Source organism: Rhamphochromis sp. 'chilingali' (assembly GCF_963969265.1).
Source record: "Rhamphochromis sp. 'chilingali' genome assembly, chromosome: 14".
NCBI classification, from domain to species: domain Eukaryota; kingdom Metazoa; phylum Chordata; class Actinopteri; order Cichliformes; family Cichlidae; genus Rhamphochromis; species Rhamphochromis sp. 'chilingali'.
The window spans coordinates 16,186,319-16,210,842 of NC_137941.1; the positions used below are offsets into that span (position 1 = coordinate 16,186,319).

Below are 24,524 nucleotides of genomic sequence, written 5' to 3' on the forward strand. Positions count from 1 at the left end.
CCTGCAGAGGGCGCTTTGAAACTAGAAATCCAACTTTGCCTCTGTTTCAGTAACCTCCTCACTTTGTGTGCTTGAATATGAAAATATATCAAGTGATTTAGATACAAAAGAAATTTTAATATTTATTTCAAGATCATGTCAAGTGAAGTTGTCTATCTACAGTTTGAAACCAAACACAATGAGAACGAAAAAATTACCATTTTGTGCAAAACATATGCATTTCACAGAATACGAAATCGAATTAAATAAATCAGGCACATGATGTTTTACAACTCACAACCAGCATGAAACAGAAGACTTTTTTTAAGATAGAGAAGCAATTTACTCAATACAGACTTTTAATAAACCACAATAAATACACATTTCATTATATCATTCGTAATAAATACTGGAACATAAAACCAAACACAGGATTCCCACATGGATGTCATCATATTAGCCTTCTCACACTGTATGCTTTGGCACAGTTAATCAGAACTATTGGCTTTGCCGATGCCACCGATTGCCTGAAAGCAGTCCGTATACTTCCTTCGTGGCACGTGGCGTGACAGGTCCCAGCTACTCGAGTGTCGCACAAAACCAGCCAAACTCTTGCGCCGAGTCTTCTGATTATAGTGATGTTGCGGATATTTGCAGCTTGGAAGTGGGACAAATATCAGTATTCATGCAGGAGCAGGGAGCTCAAGGTAACACCAGCATTACAGCAGCGCTGTTTACTGAAGTATTGCAGTCCTCCACTTGTTGAGCAGTCACTTCAATTTCCATCTTGTCTGTGATTTTAAAGGTTATTTATACATTTCTGGTAAATATTCTTTCCGTATCTGGTTGTCATTTTTGATGGCTTACAGGACCCCAGGAGCCCTACTGTGTACTATTTGAAAATAAGTTTTGATTGTCAACCTTGAACATGTTTACCCCTTATAGTTTTAATAACTGTATATTGTTAACCAAACAAACAATGCTTAAAATACAAATATAAAGCACTGTTAAAGTGATGAAATGCCCCATCGGCTGATTTTACTAAGGATTTTCTGTAGAAGAGAAAATCTGTTTAAACCATTAGTCATACAAAACAAAAATTAAAATCTTTATGGGATTTACGTAAATAAACATCTAAGTTGTTAGACAGTATAATGTTGAAATCCCATAAGCATTACTGGCACATTTCTAGAGGACATATTTTGTCCACTATACCAGTTACTGTTCAAATTAATTCTATTTTACTGATAAATATTTCATAGTTTTTGGACATATGTCAAAGTGTGACTTCATTAATATCCCTGTATTTAAAAAAAAAAAAAAAAAAAAAGTCTTCACATTAAAAATCTTCTTTTATAGTGACACATGCTAATTGTGTTATTCTAAGAGTAAACAGCGGGGAGAAAACTGAAGTCATTTCAAACCAACTGCATGCCACTGGACCCCAACACAGCCCCAACAAGGCTGTGAATTGATTTTGACATTTCCATTGATATCATATTCCAAACATACAAATAAGTTTTCAGGCTTTTTCATGCTTTCCAAAACCATAGAAAAGCATATAATTGTGACGAAAACAAGAAGAAAAATGTACATTATGTATACAACACTTTTTTTTAAATATAAAACAATGGCATTTTTTCCCAAACATCACTGAGATTCCGAAAACGGCATGCGTATTGTTATCAAAACATTTACAATAAGTATACACATACTTCAAAAACAATAAATAAATTGACAATAAGCCTTTTTTTTTGCACATTTGACACATATAGCAGACATAGAAAAGTTCCATCTACAGTACAATATCTGCTTAAAACTAGAACTTTACATCTGAAATTACAGGATACATTGCACAGCGTGACATAAATTATGCTTTGATGTTTTTTTTGATACGTTCGATTTTGCAGTTAAGCACACGATGTACTGGAGAAAGCGAAAAGCACCTCAAAGCCTTTTACATAATGAACTTGTGGCTTTATAGTTACAGCTGAAAATGCATTACGGCGCAGTGAATTGCTTTGAAATTTAAGGTCAGATAATCCAAAAAGGCCATGATCATGTTCCTCTTGAAGACGCAATACTACTTAAAGAATACTTAAAAAGGCGAGGCACACTAAATGGCTGTGACCTCAGGGCAGTGGTCTGGTAAAGGCAGGTTCTTAGTGTTGTTTGCTAGTAAGGTCAGGTCAGAATGTCCGTTGAGACTTGACTCTTGTGGTGGCTGCTCAGTTGTCATACATGAGTTGTGACTGCTGTAGGAACTCTGATTGTTATTGTTCAGGTAGTTTTGAAATGGAGCCTGGTTCTCGTTTTCTGCCTGGTCCTCAAACGCCGCTTTGGACAAAACTTTATTCTTCGGGTCAGGTGTATAACAGGTCAGCGGGGTGGTAGGGGCACCACCGCTCAGAGTAAAATGGTGATTGACTGCGTATTGTTCTTCAGCATGATTAGAGTAGTCTGTGTACTGCTCAGCAGTGACGCTGAAAGGTCTCTGGGCCACGTTCCCGTTGGTCGTACTAACTGGATCTTGGAATGCCAAGTTTTCCCCATAAGGTTCACTAGGCTGGCTGGTTTGGCCGTTGGAGATGGCGCTCGTGCCCCCCAGCTGATAGTACTCAGCCGGAGAGGAGTTCATTAAATAAGTGTTCCCATTAATGTGGTTGTCATGTCCCACAGAGCCATCACTGTAACACAGCACAGAGGATAAGGGCACAACTTCGGTATGAGAAACCGACGGTGTCGTCATGTCGTCTTCAAAATTCTCAGACTTCTCTTCATCATCGTCGTCCCCCTCCTCGTCCTCAGAGTCGCTGTTAGCCAAGCTTTGTGTGCTGGAATCAGACAGCCCGCTGCAAACGCTGCTACTGTCCTCCTCATCGTCCTCATCTTCGTCGTTTTCCTCTTCCTCCTCCTCCTCGTCCTCTTCTTCCTCGTCTTCATCATCTAGTGTCTCCTCCATGTCGTCTGCAGCTTGAAGGTGCATGCTGGCCGCCTGTGGAACTGCATCTGACAGAGAGTACTCCAGCCTGTGCTGTGATTGAGCAAAAGGGTTTCCACTTCCCAGGTCGCTTGCTTCGCCGTGGTACCCGTTGGTTGGGGACGGCTGCTGCTGCTCACGACTCTTCTCCAGTTCGAGTTTCATTATAGTGTGCAAGAAATGCGTTCGGACGCGAATGGGATTGAACTCCACTCTTCCAGTTGAATTGCTGCAACCTTCTTTTGTGCAGCCACATGGAAATGACATACGATCCACCTGAAAGCAGAAAAGCAAAAAAAATGTACAGATTTTGTTTTAAAATAACACGTAAGCAAGTTCTTTCATGTAGTCTATAAATTATTCATGTAAGCACATTCTCTTTAAATGGGCCGCATGTTTTTTTTCTGTTTACAAGTCAGAAAATAGAACATGAGGCTATAGCATGTGTGTCATAGGATTTACCTGGCATTTGATCCCTGCAATGCTGCAGGCGCAGGTCTCAGGGTCACAGAAAACCCTGCAATCACAGCCACAGTCCTCTCTGGACATGCGAATAGCCCGAAGTTCATGTTTTTCTTCCACATCAATCTTCTTTACCCCAGAGGAGCGCAGCAGTGCCCGACGCTTTTTAGTGGTAAGAGGCTGCAGGAAGAAGTACTCGTCTACTTCTGTGTTGTCCAGATCAATGTCATCATCAGATATGTCCTCTGCTGTGAGTGTGTTGGCCTCTTCAGACTCCACTGTGCCATTCTTAGTCAGCTTTAAAAACAAAAAGGAAAAAATATTCAAGCACAAATAATAAGCTAAACATCAGCATCAACAATCTGGTTTATTTGAAACGATAAATCATTCAGGAAAAATTCATCACAAACAATGACATCTGCTGAATGTAGGTCATGAAATCCACAGTAAAAAAAAAGATTTACAGGTAGGATTTTGTTCAGAAACGAATAAAAATGCTTTCACCTTAAGTTTGATTGAGTTGAGTTTCTCCTCCTTCAAGTGGTCTCTGAGCATGTCTCTGTGGATCCTCTTCTGCTCTAGGGCAAATTCACCCACGGAGTACTGCCTGATCCAGCTGTGCCTGCTGGACATGCCCAGTGTGCTGCCTCCCTGGCTGGGCACGCTGGTGAAGCCCTGCCGTCGGCTGAAGTAGTACACTGTCACATTCTCAAAATGCACCCTTCTCGTCCGCAAGCGCTTCTCCCTCTTTAATATTGAGTTAGCTGAAAAGGAAAACAGGAAGTCTGAACACAGTACAGTGTATGCATGCAATTCTTGTTTTTGTTGTAAAATGGTTTTGATAATTAACTTACGCCACGTGGAAAGGATTACAGCTCTACTTCAAGAGCTTATAACTGCTGATTTTTTCAAATATATTTTTACCATTTTTTCTGCTAGAGTAGAACTATTTTACATCCATGTAAAATAGCCTCTCTCTTTTATATGTCTACATCTATCTATTATATAGAGAGATATAGCTATAGATGGATATAGACATATAATGTCGTGAATTAGCACAGATTTTCATCATGTCTCTGTGCTTCCACTTGGCATGCAAGTCTTTAGTGTGTCTTTTTAAGGAGTGCTCTACAAGGGGGAGGTGCAGAGAAGAGGGCAACACTGGAGCATAAATAATCCCCTGCCTGGCCCAGAGATGGAGAGAGCTGGTTCACAGGAGCAGTGTTCCCAGTATTCACCCCCCTATCAGACAGACAGGACAAATAGAAACCATCTGGTTCCAACAGCTCTCCACCCCATGCAAAAGCAGACAATGCATTTCATTACACGTGTAGAGCTAAGAGAGCAAGACTGCTGAGAAGAGCAGAAGAAGCGAAAAGTAGCATTACCTATAAAAACAATAGATAAACAATTAAAAGATGTTAAGAGCTATGTAATCAGATTTCATATGATGAATATATTTCATATATGAAATTTGTCCTAACAGGTCTTCTTTTAAATGCCCCAGACTCTGATCTGACTGTTTCGTAGACACTCTAAAAGAAACAGACTACAGATGTTTTTCTTCTTCTCTGCCCAACACCACAGCAAAGGATGTAAAGCAAAGCCACTCAGGACTTAAGTGTTTCATCTGTCTGCCAAGCTACTCAATCACTACATGCATGTTACTTCACAAGAGCGCTGTCTCCCAGTGCGCAGCTCTCTTGTTGCTATTAGCTGACCTTCGAGGCCCCGGTTACCGGCGGCTGCGGTTGACACAGAGGCCAAGAAGAACCTCAAGAGATGCAGTACAAAACTTCTGTCTCTAAACTCCCTTACTGAGGAAACGGCCCCCGTCCCTATGTATGTCATTCATACACGCAAAAAGGCATCATCAAAAACTCTTATTTCACATTGTTTTCTTTCTACCTGGCTTACCTTTTATTTATTTATTTATTTATTTATATAGCACCATAATCCCAACAACACACACATCAAAACGCTGTATATTGGAAGACCCAACAATAATAGTAACACCAAATTAACCAAGTAAGCAAACTGTGCAGAAACACAGGAACACAAACATGCTGCCCAAATGTGGCTCTTTTCTTTTTTAAGAATCACATTACTGAGATTTTTCAGCCAGCATCTGAATGTTTTCAATATCCCCCGAAGTATTAATGACCTAGTATTGTTTAATCTATTTCATTCACATTCCATCGCATGTCTTTAACCGTAAGATTCACATGTGCACCGTGTTCTTTATTAGAAGTGACTTCAGTATCCTTTGAAACCTGGAGAGGAGACGTGTCTTTTGTGATAGGTTTCTCTGAGACTGATTTCTTTTATTCAAAGTCGTTTTTGAGCCCAGACATACTGTGAGATCTTTTAACAAGGGGGCTCCTCTGAGTCACCTATAAAATCTCAGCTCAAAATTATATTTGCATTTCTTTAGTGGCTTCTTCATTTCACTTGTCTACTTGTATCTCACCCCTATCCTATTAATATTGGACTCTAAACTACAGCTGAGGAAACTCATTACTTGACTTACAGAAAAATAATCTGCAAATGTTTCAATGGATTCATCATAAAGAGGTAAATATTTTAAAGTGCATTTGATGATTTCATCTTTCTGTCTAGAAATGTGCTGGGGGGTTTGTTATTTACATATATTTTGAACTGAATATGTTTTGTTTTTGCTGATTTTATATTTTAAGAAAAGACTAATAAAGAGTTACACTGGGATCTAGAAATTGTTTTATCTATTTTAAAGACTAAACAATTAACTGATCAGTCAGCTGATTTCAAACAATTAATAATGCATAACCCACTATGCATGAGTCTGTTCTCAACGGGGCTGCTCTCATTAAAAACAAACAAACAAAACTAGATTGCAATAAGCAATCATTATTTAAAACAATAATCTTGTTTTTAGATACGTTAGATAGATATTGCATTTACATGTGCAGCACCTGTAATGTTGCACTCATGCAGCTTGATACAAAATCAGCTATTTCCTCTGGCTGGGCCAGTACACTGATGATGTTACTAATGAGGGAGGCTGCTTGTGCATGCTTCCCTTTTATTACAGCACCAGACTCTTTGCCTCCTCTCCTCTCTAATGCACAGCCATGACTGTAAATTCATATTACATTCCGCTATCGACAGACATGCACATTTGTCTTCTTTGAGCAGCATCCTGCAATAACTGTAGGCTGCAAAATAAGGCTGGCTCAGATTTTGCGTAAAAATCCCTTTCAGTCCTTTAGCTTTGTCTATCACGAGGCAAAATGAAAACATTAATCTTACTGTCACTGAATATAATGCACAAATTTAAAAGATGCAGGCACTCACAGGTGAAAGGGCCTGAAGCAGAGGGGTTGACACTGTCGCTGCTATCCCCACTCTCACTGTAGGAGACCTCATCATCAGACTCCCGCACGGAAGAGCACGGGGAGGAGGAGGCTTCCACCTCCTCAAATTTCCTCTTCAGTATTCCGCTCATGGCCCGCCGCATCTGCACCTGAAACCGACAGACAGCAGAGGGGCCACACATTATTTAACATCCAGTTCGGAGCCCTCATAATCTTCAACTCGCTCAATTAGCAACCAGCCAGACTCTCCCACCATCACTTTTACTCAAACATGCACAAAATCTCCACTGCCACTGTCTCAGCTCCCAGGCACTCTCCTGGCAATTGATCACTTGGCACAAAGGGGCAGAAAAAGAAAGACGAAAGCTGCGAATTATATACTATGTCTTCCTTACAGGAAGTTCATTCCACTCTCTTTGATTGAGAGGTTCAAAAAAAAGAGAAAATGGACCAGCTTGTCTAGCGTTTTTACTTCGCAGGTTGAAGTTATGTACAATATGCAAAATCTAAGGTGTCTGCAATTTAATTGCTGCTATAAAACACAGAAGTGATTAAAAATATATGCACTGGTCGAAAATGATGTCTTTCTCTTAAAAGAATACACTAAAATTTTCACTTACATGGGATGTGGAATTTTAATACAAGTGCAAACCCAAAGATGTTCATTTTCATGTACAAGTATGAGAACAATTTCATGTCTAGTTTCCAGTCCCCTCTGTACTATGGGCTAATCGTGCCGCTCTTGTTTTCCTCCATCACTTCTGTTTTCCCACACGTTCAGATTCACCTCATTCAAAAATGTCAACATCGGTACTCTGGTCCAGTAAGCTACCTTCTTCAAACAAAACTTAGTCCTTGGTCTATAAAGTCATTGTAATCTGTCACACTCCCTTTCAAGACGTCAATCGTGCATCACTCTTCCTCTCCTTTTCCACCTCATCTGATTGTCCACCATCAAAATCTAGACCCTGGGACATCCAGTCACTATCTCCAAAAACCCCCTGAAAACAATAAAAAAACAAAAAACAAAAACAACTTCAATTTTGCATGTTCCAATTTCCTGCATAAATTGTTCCTCTCTTCAAAATGCTCTGCCCTTATTTGGAAAAAAAAGAAGGCTTCCTACAGAGGATAAAGAAAAGGCCTCAGGTGAATGCAGTTAGAGCCATCGCGAATTGGAGTGAAAATCTATACTGTGAAAAGCTGTAACTGCTGAAACAATGTTGAAAAATGCACTCTGTAATCATGCATCATAAAGCACCGCAAAGATATTAGCAACAATGGAATAATAGACATGATCACTGCAACAAATCTTCCAGAGAAAGCCGCCACAGCGCTGCTATGTAAACATATTTTAAACATGAGCTCTACAGTAATATTGGACAGCAATGTTGTGCACAGTTTGTTATCTGCGTGTAGGTTCAGCTGGCTGTTTGTGGTTAGCATGTCATGCTGTGTTGTAGTGTTGCAGACCACTTCAATGTCAACTGAGAGGGTCCATTAACTCCCCTGAGTGATGATGCAATTAGACAAATAAACAAGAACAAGCTCATCAGTCAAATAAAATAAAACTAATTATGATTACAGAAACTGGCTCTACGACACTGCAATAACTATCAGTTTCTCCTTTTTCCTTCTTTTTTTTGATAAATATCCTGCCATTATTCTTTAGTGTGTAATTAATGACCTGCAACATTGTAGGACTTGTTTAGTGGTAATCAGTATTTACATGACATTGATTAGGAACGACATTTTAACATAGTAAATTACTTGTTTTCCCTGCTTTAACAGCAGTAGTTGGAACGTCTTGTCACATTTCAAAATAAGGCCAGTGAAATAGTGCTGCAGTAGCACAGCAAGGATTGCTATGACTGGCAGCTTTTCCCTTGCTGCCTTTCTCTCTGAGAACCTGGAATCAGTAAAGACAGTGTGCATCTTCACCCAGTCCCACTCCGTCTATCTGCCAGAGCAGCTTGTGGGGGAGTTCCATTCACAGACAGCCTCAGTGTTTCATCTGGGCTCTGCTATCAAATCATTACAGATGCAAATGCTGCCTGAGAGGCATGCTGCCTGTGAAAGAGGTGCAACCCAGAGAGGACTAGCACTGCCAGCAAGAGGGTCATTGTTCCCGGGAGGATGTGCTTGTTCAGTGCAGTGACATGGCAACACCAGCATTTGGAGAACCTCCAGAGTCAACAGCTCTACCTACAACTAAGGAATGTGAGGCGTCCTCCATCTGGGAGAATGTGAAGAGGAGAGGAGTCAGTCAGGGTAACCTCACTGAAAAGATTTCTCACCAAAGAGAAATATATATTTATTTATTTTAAATAGAAATGGGAGCCTGTATCCTGAGCTTGTAGATTTAAAAAAAAAAAAAGAAAAAAGAAAAGTGAATGAATGGCTGACAGGAAACTCAAGATCAAAATACTCACTTTTATTACAAGAATAAGATTAACTGAAGACAGACTAGATTACACGAGCCTGCCCTGTGATATTTTACATTTTCATTAACAGAATCTGCTGGTCTCAAATCAAAAACAGCAAAGAAACTGGTTTATTTCACAATCCACTTAATTTGTCAGCCAACAGGAATGGAAATTTCCACCAGAAATGACCTGTGCAATTTTAGTCCATTTTCTACTGAGGGTCCTAATTAGACACTATTGTTGGAAACCTATTCGTATGCTTAGCCCATAGATAAGGCTGCACTAGGCTTTGATACCAAAAGTGGTTTCCATGGAGATTCTAATGTACTCTCACAACTAGTGCTTTCCCATATGGCAATGTTTCCAGTCTAACATACTGTGTACAATAAAACTCTGACGTTAGAGAATGAAGTTAATATTTAAGCAAATTCTGCTGATGCATTTATACACAGTTTCTCCTTCAGACGAGTGTATAATAGTTCATGTGTATTCAGCTGTGATAGCATGAAAAGTTAAAATCTTAACACTGCATACAAATGACATCATAAACCACAGAGCTGTGGGTAACATGGGGTGAACCTCTCTCATCGTGGCTAAATAAAAAACAGAGATGGTTGCTGCTCTCCAACAGCTCTTTCTTTGTCTTCACTGTTGCCTTACCACTAATCATGGCTGGGCAGCACACACTATGGTACAAGAGAGAAAATCCCAGAGAAAATAATGCAGCAAAAAAGCCAGCTTGGAAAGCCCCTCCCTGTGTTTGCCTCTGTCGGCACACACATCAACTGTGGAACCCAACTCTTATCCTTAATCAGCTGCGCGCACAGCACTGTAGCACACTTGCATTATGAATACAATTATTTACCCATCATCATTCACAAGGTTCCCACAATAACAATAAGCCGATTTGACAACGCAAAGCTCAAAACACTCATCCCAAGTGATGCCAATAAGCCTGTGGCATCTGGAGCAAGTCATGACACATCAATCCTACAGTGGCCACATTTCACTTCTGTGCATGGCCTGCCCCCTCACAGGAACAACTGACCTGTATCCACTGGCTGAGTGTGACTCCGTTCACCTCTTCTCACAGCAGTACAGCAGCACAGTCACAAATGTGGCTATTCAAAAAAAGTGAAACATGATGAATGAAGAGAGTCCCATTTTGTTTCAGTCCACTGACTTGCAACGACCCCTGAGCTCCACGGGCATGACAAAAAAGGGTGCAGGAGTGTGAGACAGACTGGTAATTTTCCTGTTCTGACTGCACTGTCGGTACCGTATGCTTTATTGTTGCAAGATGACAGTCTATCTCATTTTAACTGCCTCTCTCTCTCTCTCTCTTCTTCTCTTTCTCTGTCTCTTGCTGTCTTTTTTGGCCACACAAAGGCTCATTAGCTGCAGCCGGCTGAAAGGCAGGAGCCTGACTGGAGAAGAGTGGAGCAGAGCAGAGGCAGTCTGTGAGATCACATGGGTGGGATGTCTGAGAGAGAGAGAGGAGGGGGGAGGGAGGGAGGGGGAGAGAGTCAGGCGTGCCTCTGCTCCTGCTGTCTGCAGATATTTTTACCAACATGAGCTGGAGAGAGGAGGGGGCAGGGAGCAGGGAGTGAGGTGGGAGAAGTATGAGGGGTAAAAAGAGTAAAAAGGAGAATGAAAAAATATGGGAGAAATTTATAAGGGTCGGTGGTGTGGTGGGGGGGGCTATGTGAAAGATGCTGGCCAGTGGGAAAATGGAATGGGGGGGGGGGGGGGGGGGGGAAATGCAGAGAGCATATCGAGAAGGGAAGGGTGAGGGGGAGAAGGATAACGAGGAAGAGGTGGAGGGAGGGAGAGATGAAAAAGAAACAGAGTGAGGCAACAAAAAGGAAAAGAGGAAGTGTTCAATGCCAAGAACAACACAGCAGAGAAAGATGGGAAAAGAAAGCATTAAGCTACACAATCAAAATGTGCTGATTTGTAAAGACTATCCTGGATAAAGGTAGCAAAAATAGATCGTTATCTGTCTGCAAGTAGCTTGGAGCTATAAAGATGCTGTGTACCTGAAAGAGGCTGACAAGTGAGATCCACAGGAAACAAGATTTGTCAGTGCTGTAGAGAGCGTGCTCCTAACACTTCCTATGCCAGGAAGTTCTGCTGAAGAGTCAGTGAGGCCTCGGCTAGTGCAGTCGAGGAGCCAAAACATCATTCTCGCACTCAAAAGGATCGTATGTCAACATAAAAGTCCTGCACTTCCTCTTACGGGATAGTTTTAAGACAAGAGGCTTTTTTCCCTCCCAGATAATACAGTATCGAGATCGTAAAACAAACAGCTATTTCTGGACACAAACCCCACATACAGTGCAGTGGAAATAATAGTATGTTATAGACTCTGAAAATCTACAACCACAGGACAGACAAATGGTGGAAATATTGAGTTAGCAACATTGTTTGCATCATTGACAATATTAAAGAAATCCTCATACTCCTCAGCTTTTTTAAGCTATGAAGTGGATATTATTTAAATACTGAGTTAGTTTATACGGTTTCAATTAAACTTATTAGTTGATAATATCACGTCAGTGAGTTTCTGCTGTTTCTTTGATGTGAATTCAAGGAAACAGAACTAATCTGCTCCTGCAATTTTTTGTATCGTCATCTGTGTCCTCGCTGAACCTCAGCTTGACAGCACTGTGCTCCTCCTACTCTACAGATCTGTTGTCTCCTCACCTCTTTCTTCCATACTCTGCCACATTATTTTCATGCACATTCAAAGACCACAATTGGTATTTTATGACTTTTATAACTATAAACTCACATACTACTTAATAAGGAACACGTTTTGTTATTGTATAATGTTTTGGTGATGTTTTAAGACCTGATTGATGATTTTTCCCTTACCATATAACATGCTACACTATGGAAAACAGCAGTAGCTGCATTAGTAGTAGTATTAGAGTGATTACACTGAGGATTGACGACTCTGAGAAAATAAATGTCAATGACTTGGCATATATTGTTATATTGATAGGTGGGCACATGAGAAACACTGATTTATGCCTGCTGGCATCGAATTCTGTGTTGCAAAGCAAGTCTTGAAAGCAAAGCTACTAAATGTACCATCTTTTCCATTGTAACTTAAAAAACATCGATATTAATATATTTCTGTAAAAGAGGCAAGTGGTGATATACCTACATCAGGTTTTATCTTATTCAAATCCAACATGAATTTTAAATAAATCACATTTACACCTTCGGTATTTATGTATATATATATTTTTTTTTAAATTAAAGTTCTTTTACAATACCAGAGTATACTACTTCTACCAGTGGGTGTAATATCTATTTATTAATAATAAAGCAAGATTCCTCTCTTAAACAAAAGCTTTACAAAACCTTTGACATATTTCATTACAGTGGTTTACTCCATCAATTGATCCATTTTCTTCTGCTTATTCAATTTACGGTTGTGGGGGGTCTGGAGTCTGTCCCAGCTGTCACTGGACGAGCGGCGCAGTACATTCTTTACAGGTTGCCATTCTATCACAGGGCTAACACAGAAAGACAGAGAATCATTCAAGCCTACGGCCACTTCAGAATCACCAATTAGCCTAAAAGTCATGTCTCTGGACTGTGGGAGGAAGCAGGAGTTCCCGGAGAGAACCCATGCGCACTCTACACAGAAAGCCTCAGCCACCCAGTCTATTCAAACCCTGAAATTCCTTGCTATGATGGGACCACTAGCCACCTCATTACTCTTCTATCATTGCTAGAATAAGTAACCTGAAAACACTGACACAGCAACTTATAAAAATCAGGACTTCTTCAACCTGGATGCCATGGATGTCTTATCTTTGCAGCATGTTTAGCTATATTTTCTACTTTACCAGCTTCTTTCTGAAAATGGGAACAAAGAAACTAACCAACCTATCCCATTTCCAAATTTTGTTTTTGTTTTGTCAGAACATAACATGTCATAACAAAATACAAGTAATATTTTGGCTGCAACAATAAAAATATGTCCTATTGTTATAATGCATACACATACAATTGTTAGTTTTAGCTGTTCTTATTATCACTTTCTACAGAACGTTTCATGAAATATGCCATTTACAGCCTTATCTATATTCCTTTAGTGATTTACCCATGAGCATTATGGATACTGTATATGCTCTTCTATTACATAAAATAAGCCACAGAGTTGGCATTTGTTACACCATTGCACCAGTGGTGGTGACCTATATTTGCTATGACTCCAACAGCCTTTTTCATTTATCTAAATGTAGGAAACTGAAGAATAAAAGAAACTGAAAAAAAAAAAATATATATATATATATAAAAGAAATGTTTAAAACAAATGAACTGCCTTAATGCAGCCCTGTTGTAATTATAGACAACATGAAAAGCTTCTACTGTAGTGAATTAAAAGTAAATCATGACATCTTAAAGTCCTGCTTTTTAAATTTAGCAGCTATAGTGGAGTAGGCAAATCACTGTTGCCAGGGCCTTGCAGACAAGACCTGGATATGCATGTTTTCAGTTAACATCCAACATTTAAAACTAACAATTACATAAATTCTTCAGTAATCTTACTAAAACATTTGGCTTTGAACTGTCTGTCTTCATGAAAACATATCAACAATTCATTGGCAACGGTGGCCATGAATCACAACGTTTATTTGAGGAAAATAGAGTGAACCAAGGATGAATTATTGCACCCACCTTGTTCATCACCTTCATCATAGTCATTATCCTTCTTGGCACCCAACAGAACTATTTCACAGTATGTTCAAATACATAAAGACCAGATGGTTGATTCTTCAGCCTGTCGAGATCAACAATGACCAAGTATCTCCCTCAGGTGTACCAGCAGGGCAGATCACAATGTTATCTACTGTCATTCACAACAAGCACTTCAGTGCTTCCATTTTGCTTTTCCAAAGGCAAACAACAATAAAAACAATATGTTGAGTAGATTCAAATTTTCAGTATAGCTTCATATCCAAGTAGTTAGCAGTTTGCCTCCAAAGCTAATACTGACAATTGATGTGAGGGTGCATAAGCAAGCACTACCACTGTTATGTGTTGCAAAAAGAATAAAGAATAAAGAATAGCAAGTCACCCTGTACGCAAGGTGTCCCTCAGGGTTCAATTCTAGGCCCCCTGTTATTTTCACTTTATATAAATGACTTGCCCAATGTGTGCAAAAATGTGGACACGATTATGTATGCTGATGATACGGTAATTTTTACACAAGCCAAAACTGCTGATGATGCAGCCCATCAGCTTTCATTGGCATTACATGATTTACAAAAATGGCTGAATGACACATGCCTGTGCCTTAATGTTAAAAAGACCATGTCAGTGTTTTTTAGTAAACCTAAAAGAAAAAAGTTTGCTTGGGTGCACAAGAACTAATTAATGTTGAGGAATTTAAGTATTTGGGAGTGCTACTAGACTCAAAATTATCCTTAAAACACGTTAAAAAAGTGGTGAAAACTATAAATGTTAATATACAGAACTTTAGACATAACCACACATCATTAACAGACACAGCGATTACATTCCTGCACTCTATGATACCGGCTCATATTGAATACTGTATTACAAGTTGGTCTTATACGAGCTTTGCTGCTATTGGGCCAATCAAAGTATGCTACAAAAGAGCATTGAAAATATTAGATTAAAAAAAAAAAAAAAAACTTTTTCATATCACCATTGTCAAATTTTAGATAAATACAAGTTTCTAAATTTTACCAATTTCAAATTATTTAAGATTGCCTGTCTAATATACGAAGCTATACGTGGTCTGGCGCCTCCACCAATAAGTGATTTTATTAAACAAAAGTCTAACAGTGTTGCCGGGTCTCGACTGACTCGAGCCACTGTTGGAGGTGATTGTGAATTGACATTTAGACGGACCACCTTTTCACACAATGCTCTGTCATATCAGGGAGTGAGCTTCTGGAATAGTCTTCCACTGTCAGTGAGGGAAAGTACAAGTCACCCCTCTTTAAGAGTCACTTAAAAGGGCGGCTGAGGGACACACAAACATGTGATCATGTTTAATAATCATGCTTTATATTGGACGTGAAAAAGAGTTAGTGTATTACAAAAAGGGAAACAACTATTAGTGTAATGGGTCAGTGCAATATCAGGACAGTCAGGGCATGTGCAATACTGGGGTTTGTGCAATATAATTGATGTGTTTCCGTTATTGTTATCTATATTGTCCTCTGTGTCCACTCTTCTTGTCATTGTTTGTTCTAGTATAATGTGATCACCGCTTTTGTCCTTGTCACATGACCTGTAAATAGTGTCTCTGTATGTTTTTACTAACTTGTGTTTAACACCAACCTGCCAGAGGGTCTGCAGATGGAAATTAGTCCAAGGCTATAATCTGGCATATTTACATTTGTTAAAATGTTCATTAATATGTAGTGCCCCTCTTTCTAAATAAAATAAAATAAATAAATAAAATAAAAAGCGTAGAAAGAAAAGTATTTGCTAAGAAAAGACAAAATGAAAAAACACCAGATAAGGTAGGTACCCCACTCACATCTGCAAAGAATGCAAAGATCAACGCACCACGAAATATGCACATCGGCACTGATGGAATCACTGGAAAAGCACATCTTAATGGAGAATAGTTCATAAAGAAACAATACTGAATGATGGATGACTCCAACAGGCAGCAGCAGACAAGGCAGATCGATGTTACATCACCACCACATCTGCAGTGGAACCCATAGTTTCAACGCAGAATAAGTCTCTCTTAGTTGATTCGTGGAACAATTTGTATTAGCACAATACAGTGTACCACAACCGGTTGATTAAGGTTAGACTGTGATTGTCATTTTGACAGTCTTTTCTAACAACTTGACTTTTCTGCAACTTAACTACTTAACCACTGAGTGACATGCATATGTAAGTTGAAGGAGATAATTACCTCTATATGCAAAGAGCACACACCAAAGATTAATAAAGAAAAACTGAAACCAAGATCCAAAATGGTACACTGTTCATTTCTATGACTGCTCAGTGGGCACATACACTGAAAAGCTTTTTTAAGCATTTTTGAGCTTTTATGTTTTGTGGTATACACAGAAATGTCCCGTGGCTGTTCTACTTACTTACAGTTTTACTGGAATCAAAATGATTACAGAGTGTAATCAGTGCAATAGCCAGTACAGGCCTTTTTTTATAATAGGAGTTGGCAGAAACCAAAAAGACAAGTGCAGATTGGATTGACAATAGTCAAGAAGCCAAAAATGTGATTCTTGTGAAATGGCCAGATAATAAAGTTATATAGGCTAAGGCTAATTTTGACAAAAAGCTGCCTTAATGACACATACACATACAAAGGTTGCCAAATGGGTTAATAGGGGAAAGGTTGGGTGAGTATAGACCGCATATACGCTAGGAAATCTTGCTTTCTTATTCCGTCTGCATCCATAAAATGCCCATGATATTCAATATGGCTGGTAGCATCACAGCCTACTAGAATTTCCGCAGTGATGAAGTCCACATTTATACAGCCCAGATGGCTTGGCAGATCGTTTTATTCATTTTTTTTCCTTTCCATCTTTCTTTCTTGATTATCAGATACATTTATTTTCATTGCAGCAAACTCTGTCTGGGTGACTGAGGGAGCATTCCAGCAGAACCAATTGAGGGGGATCACAAAGCACAGAAAAATCCCGAAACCACAAAAGATCCTCAGCCATGCAGGCAGTCTGATGTTGTGTTCGAAGTCATCTATCACTGGTGTCACACTCAACCATAAACGGCAACCTTGAAACAGAGAAAGAAAGCTTGGCAAAGAAAGAGAGAGGAATAAATAGATAGAGGCAGAAAGAGAGAGAGACCAGGTCTCAGCTGGACTCCACTGAGGAGAGGCTGTGGCCTGGATGATTATACAGCTACAGATGATGTCAGTGGAGGATCCCTGCCACCGAGTGACACAAACGCAATGCTCACATATTCCTATTTTTTAAAACGTTTTCTAGATTAGAGAATACAGTAGAATATTTTTGTGTGGGGTGAAGTGTCGTTTGTCCTAAATAAACACCCTCAGTAATAAACATACTAATTTCCATTCTGTACTTGGAGACCACACAGTCACGGGGATCACACACCAAACATAATCAATACAGTGGGTGGTTAGAATTAAAAAAAAAAAAAAAAGAACTAAATGTTAACAGAAAAAGAAAACAAGTCATTATAAGTTGTCTTTTTTATATAATGGAACTCTCTTAGATCATGGAGCTGTTTAACATATAAAAAAAATGATGTGCAAACGCTGCAGTCAAGCTTGAGCTTTGTTATATTTGCAGTTGGTCTGCCATGACACAGGTTAGGTGCAGAGCAGTAAGCAAACATCTCATAATTTTTCCATTGCGGTGCAATAAAGGTCAGGTGGACAAATTTTGCAAATAATTGATCCGTTGTCAAATAGAGTCGTTCGCATTCTCAATCATCTTTGAAAGACGTACACAAGAATGCACATGAGGTGGGGAGAAAAAAAATATCCCCAATTAAACACAAGGGAATTCGTTTAAGGAAATGTTGCGACATCTACAGATTTATGCAAATGAGACTTCGCATGCGCTCTGTACATTTGTTAACTTGCACTTGCCTCGGGCTGCAGACAGATCTGCTTCACACACATGAAAAAAAAAGGGGGGGGGGGGGGGGGGGGTGGAGTTAGAAGAAAGAGAGGGGAAAGGCAGGGTAAGGGGAGAGGGAGTGTAGCCCACTGCTCAGCACTCAGCACACGGAGGAGCTACAGCCTGGTGATGCCTGCTGCAGCCTCTGCAGCTACAGTACAACCCGATGTTGGGAATCATTGATCCGTTCTTCCTCCTTGTACAAGAATACAGGAAGCATGGATCCTGATTAAACGCATGGGTCGACAGAAAAGGGTGCTCTAATGTAGCACATTTAAATGCACCACTGTTCAGTCACAAAGAGGTGGAAATAATTGGCAGTCATACGAATGACTGTAATTATTATTGTTGCAAATTACTGTTGGGAATATTCTAGGTATAGCTTCATGGGAGCTTCACACCAAACAGTATTAACAGTGTTTTAATAAAGCAAAACTACAGGACTGAACTGAAATTGAATCTTTAAGAAAACATCTCACGATAACTCCTTTTGTTGTTGTTGTTGTTGTTTAGTGTTAATGATCAAAACACAGCACAGCAGACAAGTATGAAGACGAAGACGCTCCACATTCAGACTGATGTTTTGATTTGCTGTAATTCAAGTCTCACACAGTGGAGGCACAATCAGGTATCCTCACCCTCACGTCAATCACAATGATGAGCTAAATTATTCATGCCTCTATATTTTATTTATGACTGTATTTTCCCATGCCTCCTGAAAGTTCGCAAAAGCCGGTTTGTTGGCAGACACAGAGCTGCCGAAGCATTTCATAGAGACAGGGCTGCTTTTATCTTTCACGCAGGCTGGGAAAGCTGTGGGATGTGGAGTTCATATTCTGCAGACAAGCCTTATCATTTATATATAGCCAGTATCATGTTGAGATCTTGAATATTTTTTTATATGCAAAACATTCACTGTTATCTGAGAAAAACGGTTAAGTAGGCCAGCTTTGAATGCGATTACTATATGCGGTGACTTTGAGTAAAAGAAAAAAAAAATGACACAAAATATCTCTTGATAGAAATATGTATTAATTAGCATCCAGGATACACACCTAATTAAATTATGTTTTAAGGTATTGTTAGTTAGGATTATAAATTCTTATATAACACATTTAATTTATAATATATAGTTCAAATAATATATCCTAGCCTTTACTGAGAGTAACTCCACTACAGACATCCATTCACAGATGCTGTCTTATGTACACCAGTTCAACTGTTATTAAACACAAATATCTAATCAGCCAATCACATGGCAGCAACTCACTGCATCATGCAGCAGAAGACACATCGTTTGCCATTCTTATCAGCTAAAAACAGGGAACTGAAGCTACAATTCAGACCAAAATTGGACAACAGAAGCTTGACAAAATGTTGCCTGGTCTGATGAGTCTCTGAAGAGTTCTGCTGCAATATTCAGATGGTAGTGGTGTAATGTGGGGGATATTTTTTTGGGCATACTTTGGCCCTCTTAGTACCAACTGAGCATTGTTTAAATGCCACAGCCTCTCTGAGTACTGTTGCTGACCATCCATCCCTTTATAACCACAGTGTACCCATCTAATGATAGCTGCTTTCAGCAGGATAAAGCACCATGAAGCTCAAATCATCTTATCACAGTCCCTCCAGCAGAGCATCTTTTGGATGTGATGGAACCATAGATTTGCGTCATGGACACGCAACCAATAAATCTATAGCAGCTCTCTATAGCAATGCTCTCATATCAGTATGGACCAAAATCTCTGAGGAAGTTTTCCAGCACTGTGCTGAACGCCACAAAGAATTCTGAAGAGGGTCCAGCTGGTACTAGCAAAGTGTACTTAACAAAGTGACTAGTGAATGTGTATTGCTAGTCACATGTAGTTCCCACCTTTTGACATAAAAACATTTATATTCTAGATTCTGCCATTCACAATTATAGGAACAGATAATATGCAAATGATTTAAACCAGCTTTATAAGCAAAAATAGCACAAAGACACCATATTGGGTTTTATATGTAAAATACATGCTCATGCAGTATGGTGGTGCAGTGGTTAGCACTAATGCCCTAGAAAAAGAAGATCCTGGGTTTGAATCAAGATGCCAGTTAGGGCATTTCTTCATGTTCTCCCTGTGCCTGTGCGAGTTCCTCAGCCAATCACACCACTCCAAACACATGCTTGTTAGGCTAATTGGTGATTCTGAATTGACCATAGGTGTGCATGCTTGTCGGTCTCTGTGTTAGCCTTACAACAGACTGGCAGCCTGTCCAGAGTGTACCCTGCCTCTTGCGCTGTGACAGGATTCGGTTCTACTGCAATCCTAAATTGTATAAGCAGAAGAAAATATTTGGATGGGTGCTCATTTTAAAATTGAAGCCAGCAACACATTTCTCACAAGTTGAGAAAGAGCCAACAAATCACACAGATACATACCTGATGTAACTATCAGTAAACAAAGCTTGTAACTACATCCTCAAAACACTCCAACAAGCAAAGAAATAAATATAAATATAAGTCATTCATTTAAAAATTATGGAGGCGCTCTCCCCACGAGAGGTTGGCAATATCCCATAGTTTAGAAGTCACTGCTGCTATGTGATAGTGCGTTAGTGCGTATAGGAGGGGCACTTTACTGTACACATATGTGATAGCACCAGGTAATGCTGAATTATATCAAGCACATATGCTGCCATCCAAATGTCTTATACAAGTAAGGCCTTGCTTATTTTAGTATGCGGGACAATACCAAAGCACATTGTGTGTCAAGGTGCTAATCCAGCCTGTCACCTGTCAGCCATTCACAATATTATGAAATGAAAACTGCTCCAAAGGACTGCTGAGCTTTCGAGCAGCTGAAAAGCTATATCAAGCAAAAATAGGGAAACATTTTGCTTTTAAAAGTACAGGAATTGGTTTCTTCAGTTCAGAGAGATGATGCAACACAGACGCAAACATGCCAAAGTCTCAACTTTAAAAAACTTTTTCTTTTTTTCTTTTTTTCTTAAACATCACCATTTCTTAATTTCTACATTTGCTACATTTTTCCACCATTTTCATGTAAACGTAGCCTCTTAATGATTTGGAAATGATTGTTTTCTCTTTTCAATTGTCGTTTTACATTAAAAAACAGCATTTATTTTCAATTAAAACTGAAATATATCCTGTAGTAATAAAATGAAATGTAAAGTTAAAGCACATAATTACAGGCTTACTTAATTCACTTAATTCTGTTGAAATGGCTGCGTTCACACTGGATATATAAAAGCATTTATGCAATGGTTTACTTTTCACTAACAAATAAAACTCATTAAGCCAGAAAGATGCGTCTTCTTTTTTTTTTCTTGACATTCGATTAGCTGGCGACAGACAAAAGATTCCAAATAGGTGTCATGGCAACATCTCAAGAGAGCACAATCCTGAACCGTGAAAACTCGGCACAGCGCAGCCAGGAAGCAGCCAAAGACACACACAAAAAAATCACTTCAAAAGCTTCTAAATTGGAACCACAAACCCTGCTGAGGGACACAAAGCTGCTATGTAATCTAAAAGGTTGATATTAGTTCAGACTCCATTCTTTCTATACAAGCTGTCGATGTTAGGATTTAAATTCTGTGTTTGTGAAGAAGAGAGGCATCAATTAACACGTGCAATTAATGAAAAACACATTGGGAGGCAGAATTACTGAGTAAGCCAATTGGTTTTTGTTGCCAGAAGGTAAACTGTGTATAACATACAATAAAGACACCAAAAAATGTTACATTTTCTAATTCCTGCAATGTACACACACCTTTTATATCTTCTGTTTGTGTGGCAACTAAGGAAAGGCTGTCTAGTGTGTCCGTATATGGTAAATGAGCTGCATCAAGATGTAGTTTATGTATAAAGTAATGTATTTATTTTGAGAGTGTTATTTTAAATTTAAATTTAGTGTTTAGCCTGATGGGAATGGGAGGGTGAAACAGATATTTTTCAGATATTTCGGAAACCTTGGAAAATAGAAGAAAAAAAAAGAGAGAAAGAACTGCACATAGTCCAAAAATTACGATGTTAATGAAGAATGAACAGGAATGAGAGGACTGAAAAGCAAAATAATACATTTCGAATTTCAGCATATTCTTTGATTTTTGTTTAACAAATACTTTTTAAAAAACCAACAACCCACAAACTTGTTAATCCTCAATGCAACAGCTTAGAGTTTGACCCTTAACCCAACTCAGAACATCTCGCCTAACCTTAAGGTCAAATTTAAAGCCACAAATTCTTGCTGTTAAAAGGACACAAAATAGATTTAAACGTGCATGTGAACTTTGTGTGCAGACAGCTCACCCATACCAGCCTCCTGCTGAGAGACTCCTCTAAGTGCTGCTAAGCCATCACACCTTTCCTGCGAATCTTCAATGGACTACATTTACTGTTATCGAGCTTTAGCCATCTGTGCTACAGTATGTAATACCAGCATGGCTGAATCAGTTATTCAAATAAGCCAGCTTAATGATACAGCTTTCCACAAGTAAATACATCTACTTAATGTTTCAGTGTCCTTTCACTCTGTGCCACATGTACTAATTAAATTCTGTTCCTCTGAGGACTGGATGCTGATCGTCTGAAACAGATGGATTGAGGAAGAAAAATACACAGACACAAGAAGAGAGGCCCCATTCCCCAAACACACACTCGCACACATGCACACACACACTCACACAAAGCCCACCTCCTCACCTTTCAGATCTCAACCGCAAATATGAAAAATGGTTGCATGTACAGTACATGGCCGCATGCTTGGACACGGCTACAAACTTGGACTTAAGACTAAAAAAATACTGGCAGATGAACAATAAAGAAGGCTGTGCTGGATAATGATGCTGCCATGTTCAAGTCTGGTGTAAAGCAAAAAATCTGACAGTTCAAATAAGAATAGATTTGCATTACATACAAATACATTAGAGCTGCATGGTGAGGTCTTTGTTTGCTCTTTTTGATTGGTGATTTATTGAGAAAAAATAAAGACGAAACATGAAAAATAGCATATTCTATAAAGAATATGTCCCCTTTTCATCACAGTGATATCAGAGGCATCTCTCTCTAGTATAAACCAAAGAGAATAGCGCAGCTGTCTGTATTCACTAAACACTGTTGTCTGCATCAACATCACATCATATCTTGTTATTAGAGGGTCTTTTGTGGCAGCATAGCAACAGTTGTGCGAGCTTTGAGCACCGTCTATTTCACAGGCACAGATCCAGTATGTTAATGTGTTGTGAAAACTGGCAATATGATGTTTCAAATAGCATAAGCAAGATTTTCTCTTACCTTTAACTAGAATATCAGACTGCAACGACCCGCTTCTGTTCTGTAAGGAATAAAGACGAGAGATGTGCATAGTATTTGATCCTCTGCAGCAAATCTAATCTGTCTTTAGGACAGCTAGAAAATCTATAGAGACTGTACAAAATGTGCCCTTAAGAAATATGTTTTTATGGAGTTTGCTGTATCATCTGATGTAAAGTGCATCACAATATTTACTATTTTTTTCTCCTTTCTTGTTGTTATCACACCAGCCGTACACAGGCTTCGCCAGGGAAACTTTGCCATATCAGCACTGACATATGAATGATTGACAGAGCTTTATCTAAATCTCTTTGTGAGCTACTCTTTCCTTTTATAGTTGGGAGGCAGAGGGGAGGTGGGGGTATCCCTGGGGAGGAAGGAGGGGAAGAGCCTGGCTGCCTCCCCTGCCTGTTCTGTACAAGGCTCTGCAGGGGACTAGACTCTCTTCCTCTAGCAGTCCACATGAGAGGACAGTTGGCCATATACCAGTCTGCCTGTGTTACCCACATGTGCTCACTCAAAAGTGACGCACAAAAAGGAGCTCATAGTATTTTTTTTTTTATCTAAACACTGAGCTGAACTCTTTGTGCGCAAAACGTTTGAGCAATAAAATGGACACCAGTTTAATTTGAAGAAAAAGTATTAAATCGCTCCTAAATTTTAATGGCTATTTAGTTGTAGCAGATGTCCTAAGCAGAGTGACTGTTGAGCTGTGATGCCCAGTGTAGTTAAACAAATGTACCATCCAGTGCACTGACAAACAGCTGGCAAACGTAAAATCGTCAATTTACCTCAGGAAATAGTAAAAAGACGCGAGCAACAAATATAATCCGTCTGTCCGTAATTTCATCAAATATGCAAGTGTTCAAATATAGGCCTGTTACCTGTGATTGATAATACTCACCATTCATTTCGTTACTATCATCAGTATCCAGTCAGTCAATGACGCCCTTTTCTCAATGGATTTCACAGTTTTGCCCCCAGCACCATGTCACGGCTTTGCCTCTGCGGAAATCACCCACCAGTGTGAGACCGTTAAACCCGGCCCCGGATTCCCGAATGATACTGGAAGTATCGGCACAACTGAGGTGTACAGCGGTGCTTAGACAGGCACTCCTTCCGGCTGCTCGGAGAACAATGGTGCAGCATCAGACTCACAGCTTCGCGGCCAACGTGACTTACTCCGTCCAATCAAGGTTTTATAAACCAGGAATCAGCCGCAGAGCGCTGCTGCTGCCTGCCCACTGGAGCCTCAATGCAAATCGCCGTGTGTCACCAGTGGAAAGACTGTGGCCGTAAAAGGTGTGTTTGATGAGAAAAACATATCAGGAGATATTAGAGTGCTTATAATCCAGGCAGAGTTCC

The 24,524-nt window shown here is 39.5% G+C and overlaps 1 protein-coding gene across 2 annotated transcripts; it reads right to left on the bottom strand.

The window, feature by feature from the left end:
* Positions 1-94: 94 nt before the first annotated feature.
* On the bottom strand, positions 95-24,313 carry csrnp3 (cysteine-serine-rich nuclear protein 3). Of its 2 annotated transcripts, XM_080902679.1 has the most exons (6): positions 24,064-24,313; positions 23,142-23,181; positions 6,755-6,923; positions 3,926-4,185; positions 3,422-3,718; positions 95-3,235 (listed from the first exon to the last, which is right to left on the bottom strand). In XM_080902679.1, the coding sequence occupies exons 3-6, from the start codon at positions 6,915-6,917 to the stop codon at positions 2,096-2,098; spliced, it is 1,860 nt and encodes a 619-aa protein (XP_080758805.1). In that variant the 5' UTR covers positions 6,918-6,923; positions 23,142-23,181; positions 24,064-24,313; the 3' UTR covers positions 95-2,095. The 2 variants fall into 2 exon arrangements, with proteins under 2 accessions (XP_080758805.1, XP_080758806.1); XM_080902680.1 differs by lacking the exons at positions 23,142-23,181; positions 24,064-24,313 and adding an exon at positions 10,249-10,612.
* Between the last annotated feature and the right edge of the window lie 211 nt (positions 24,314-24,524).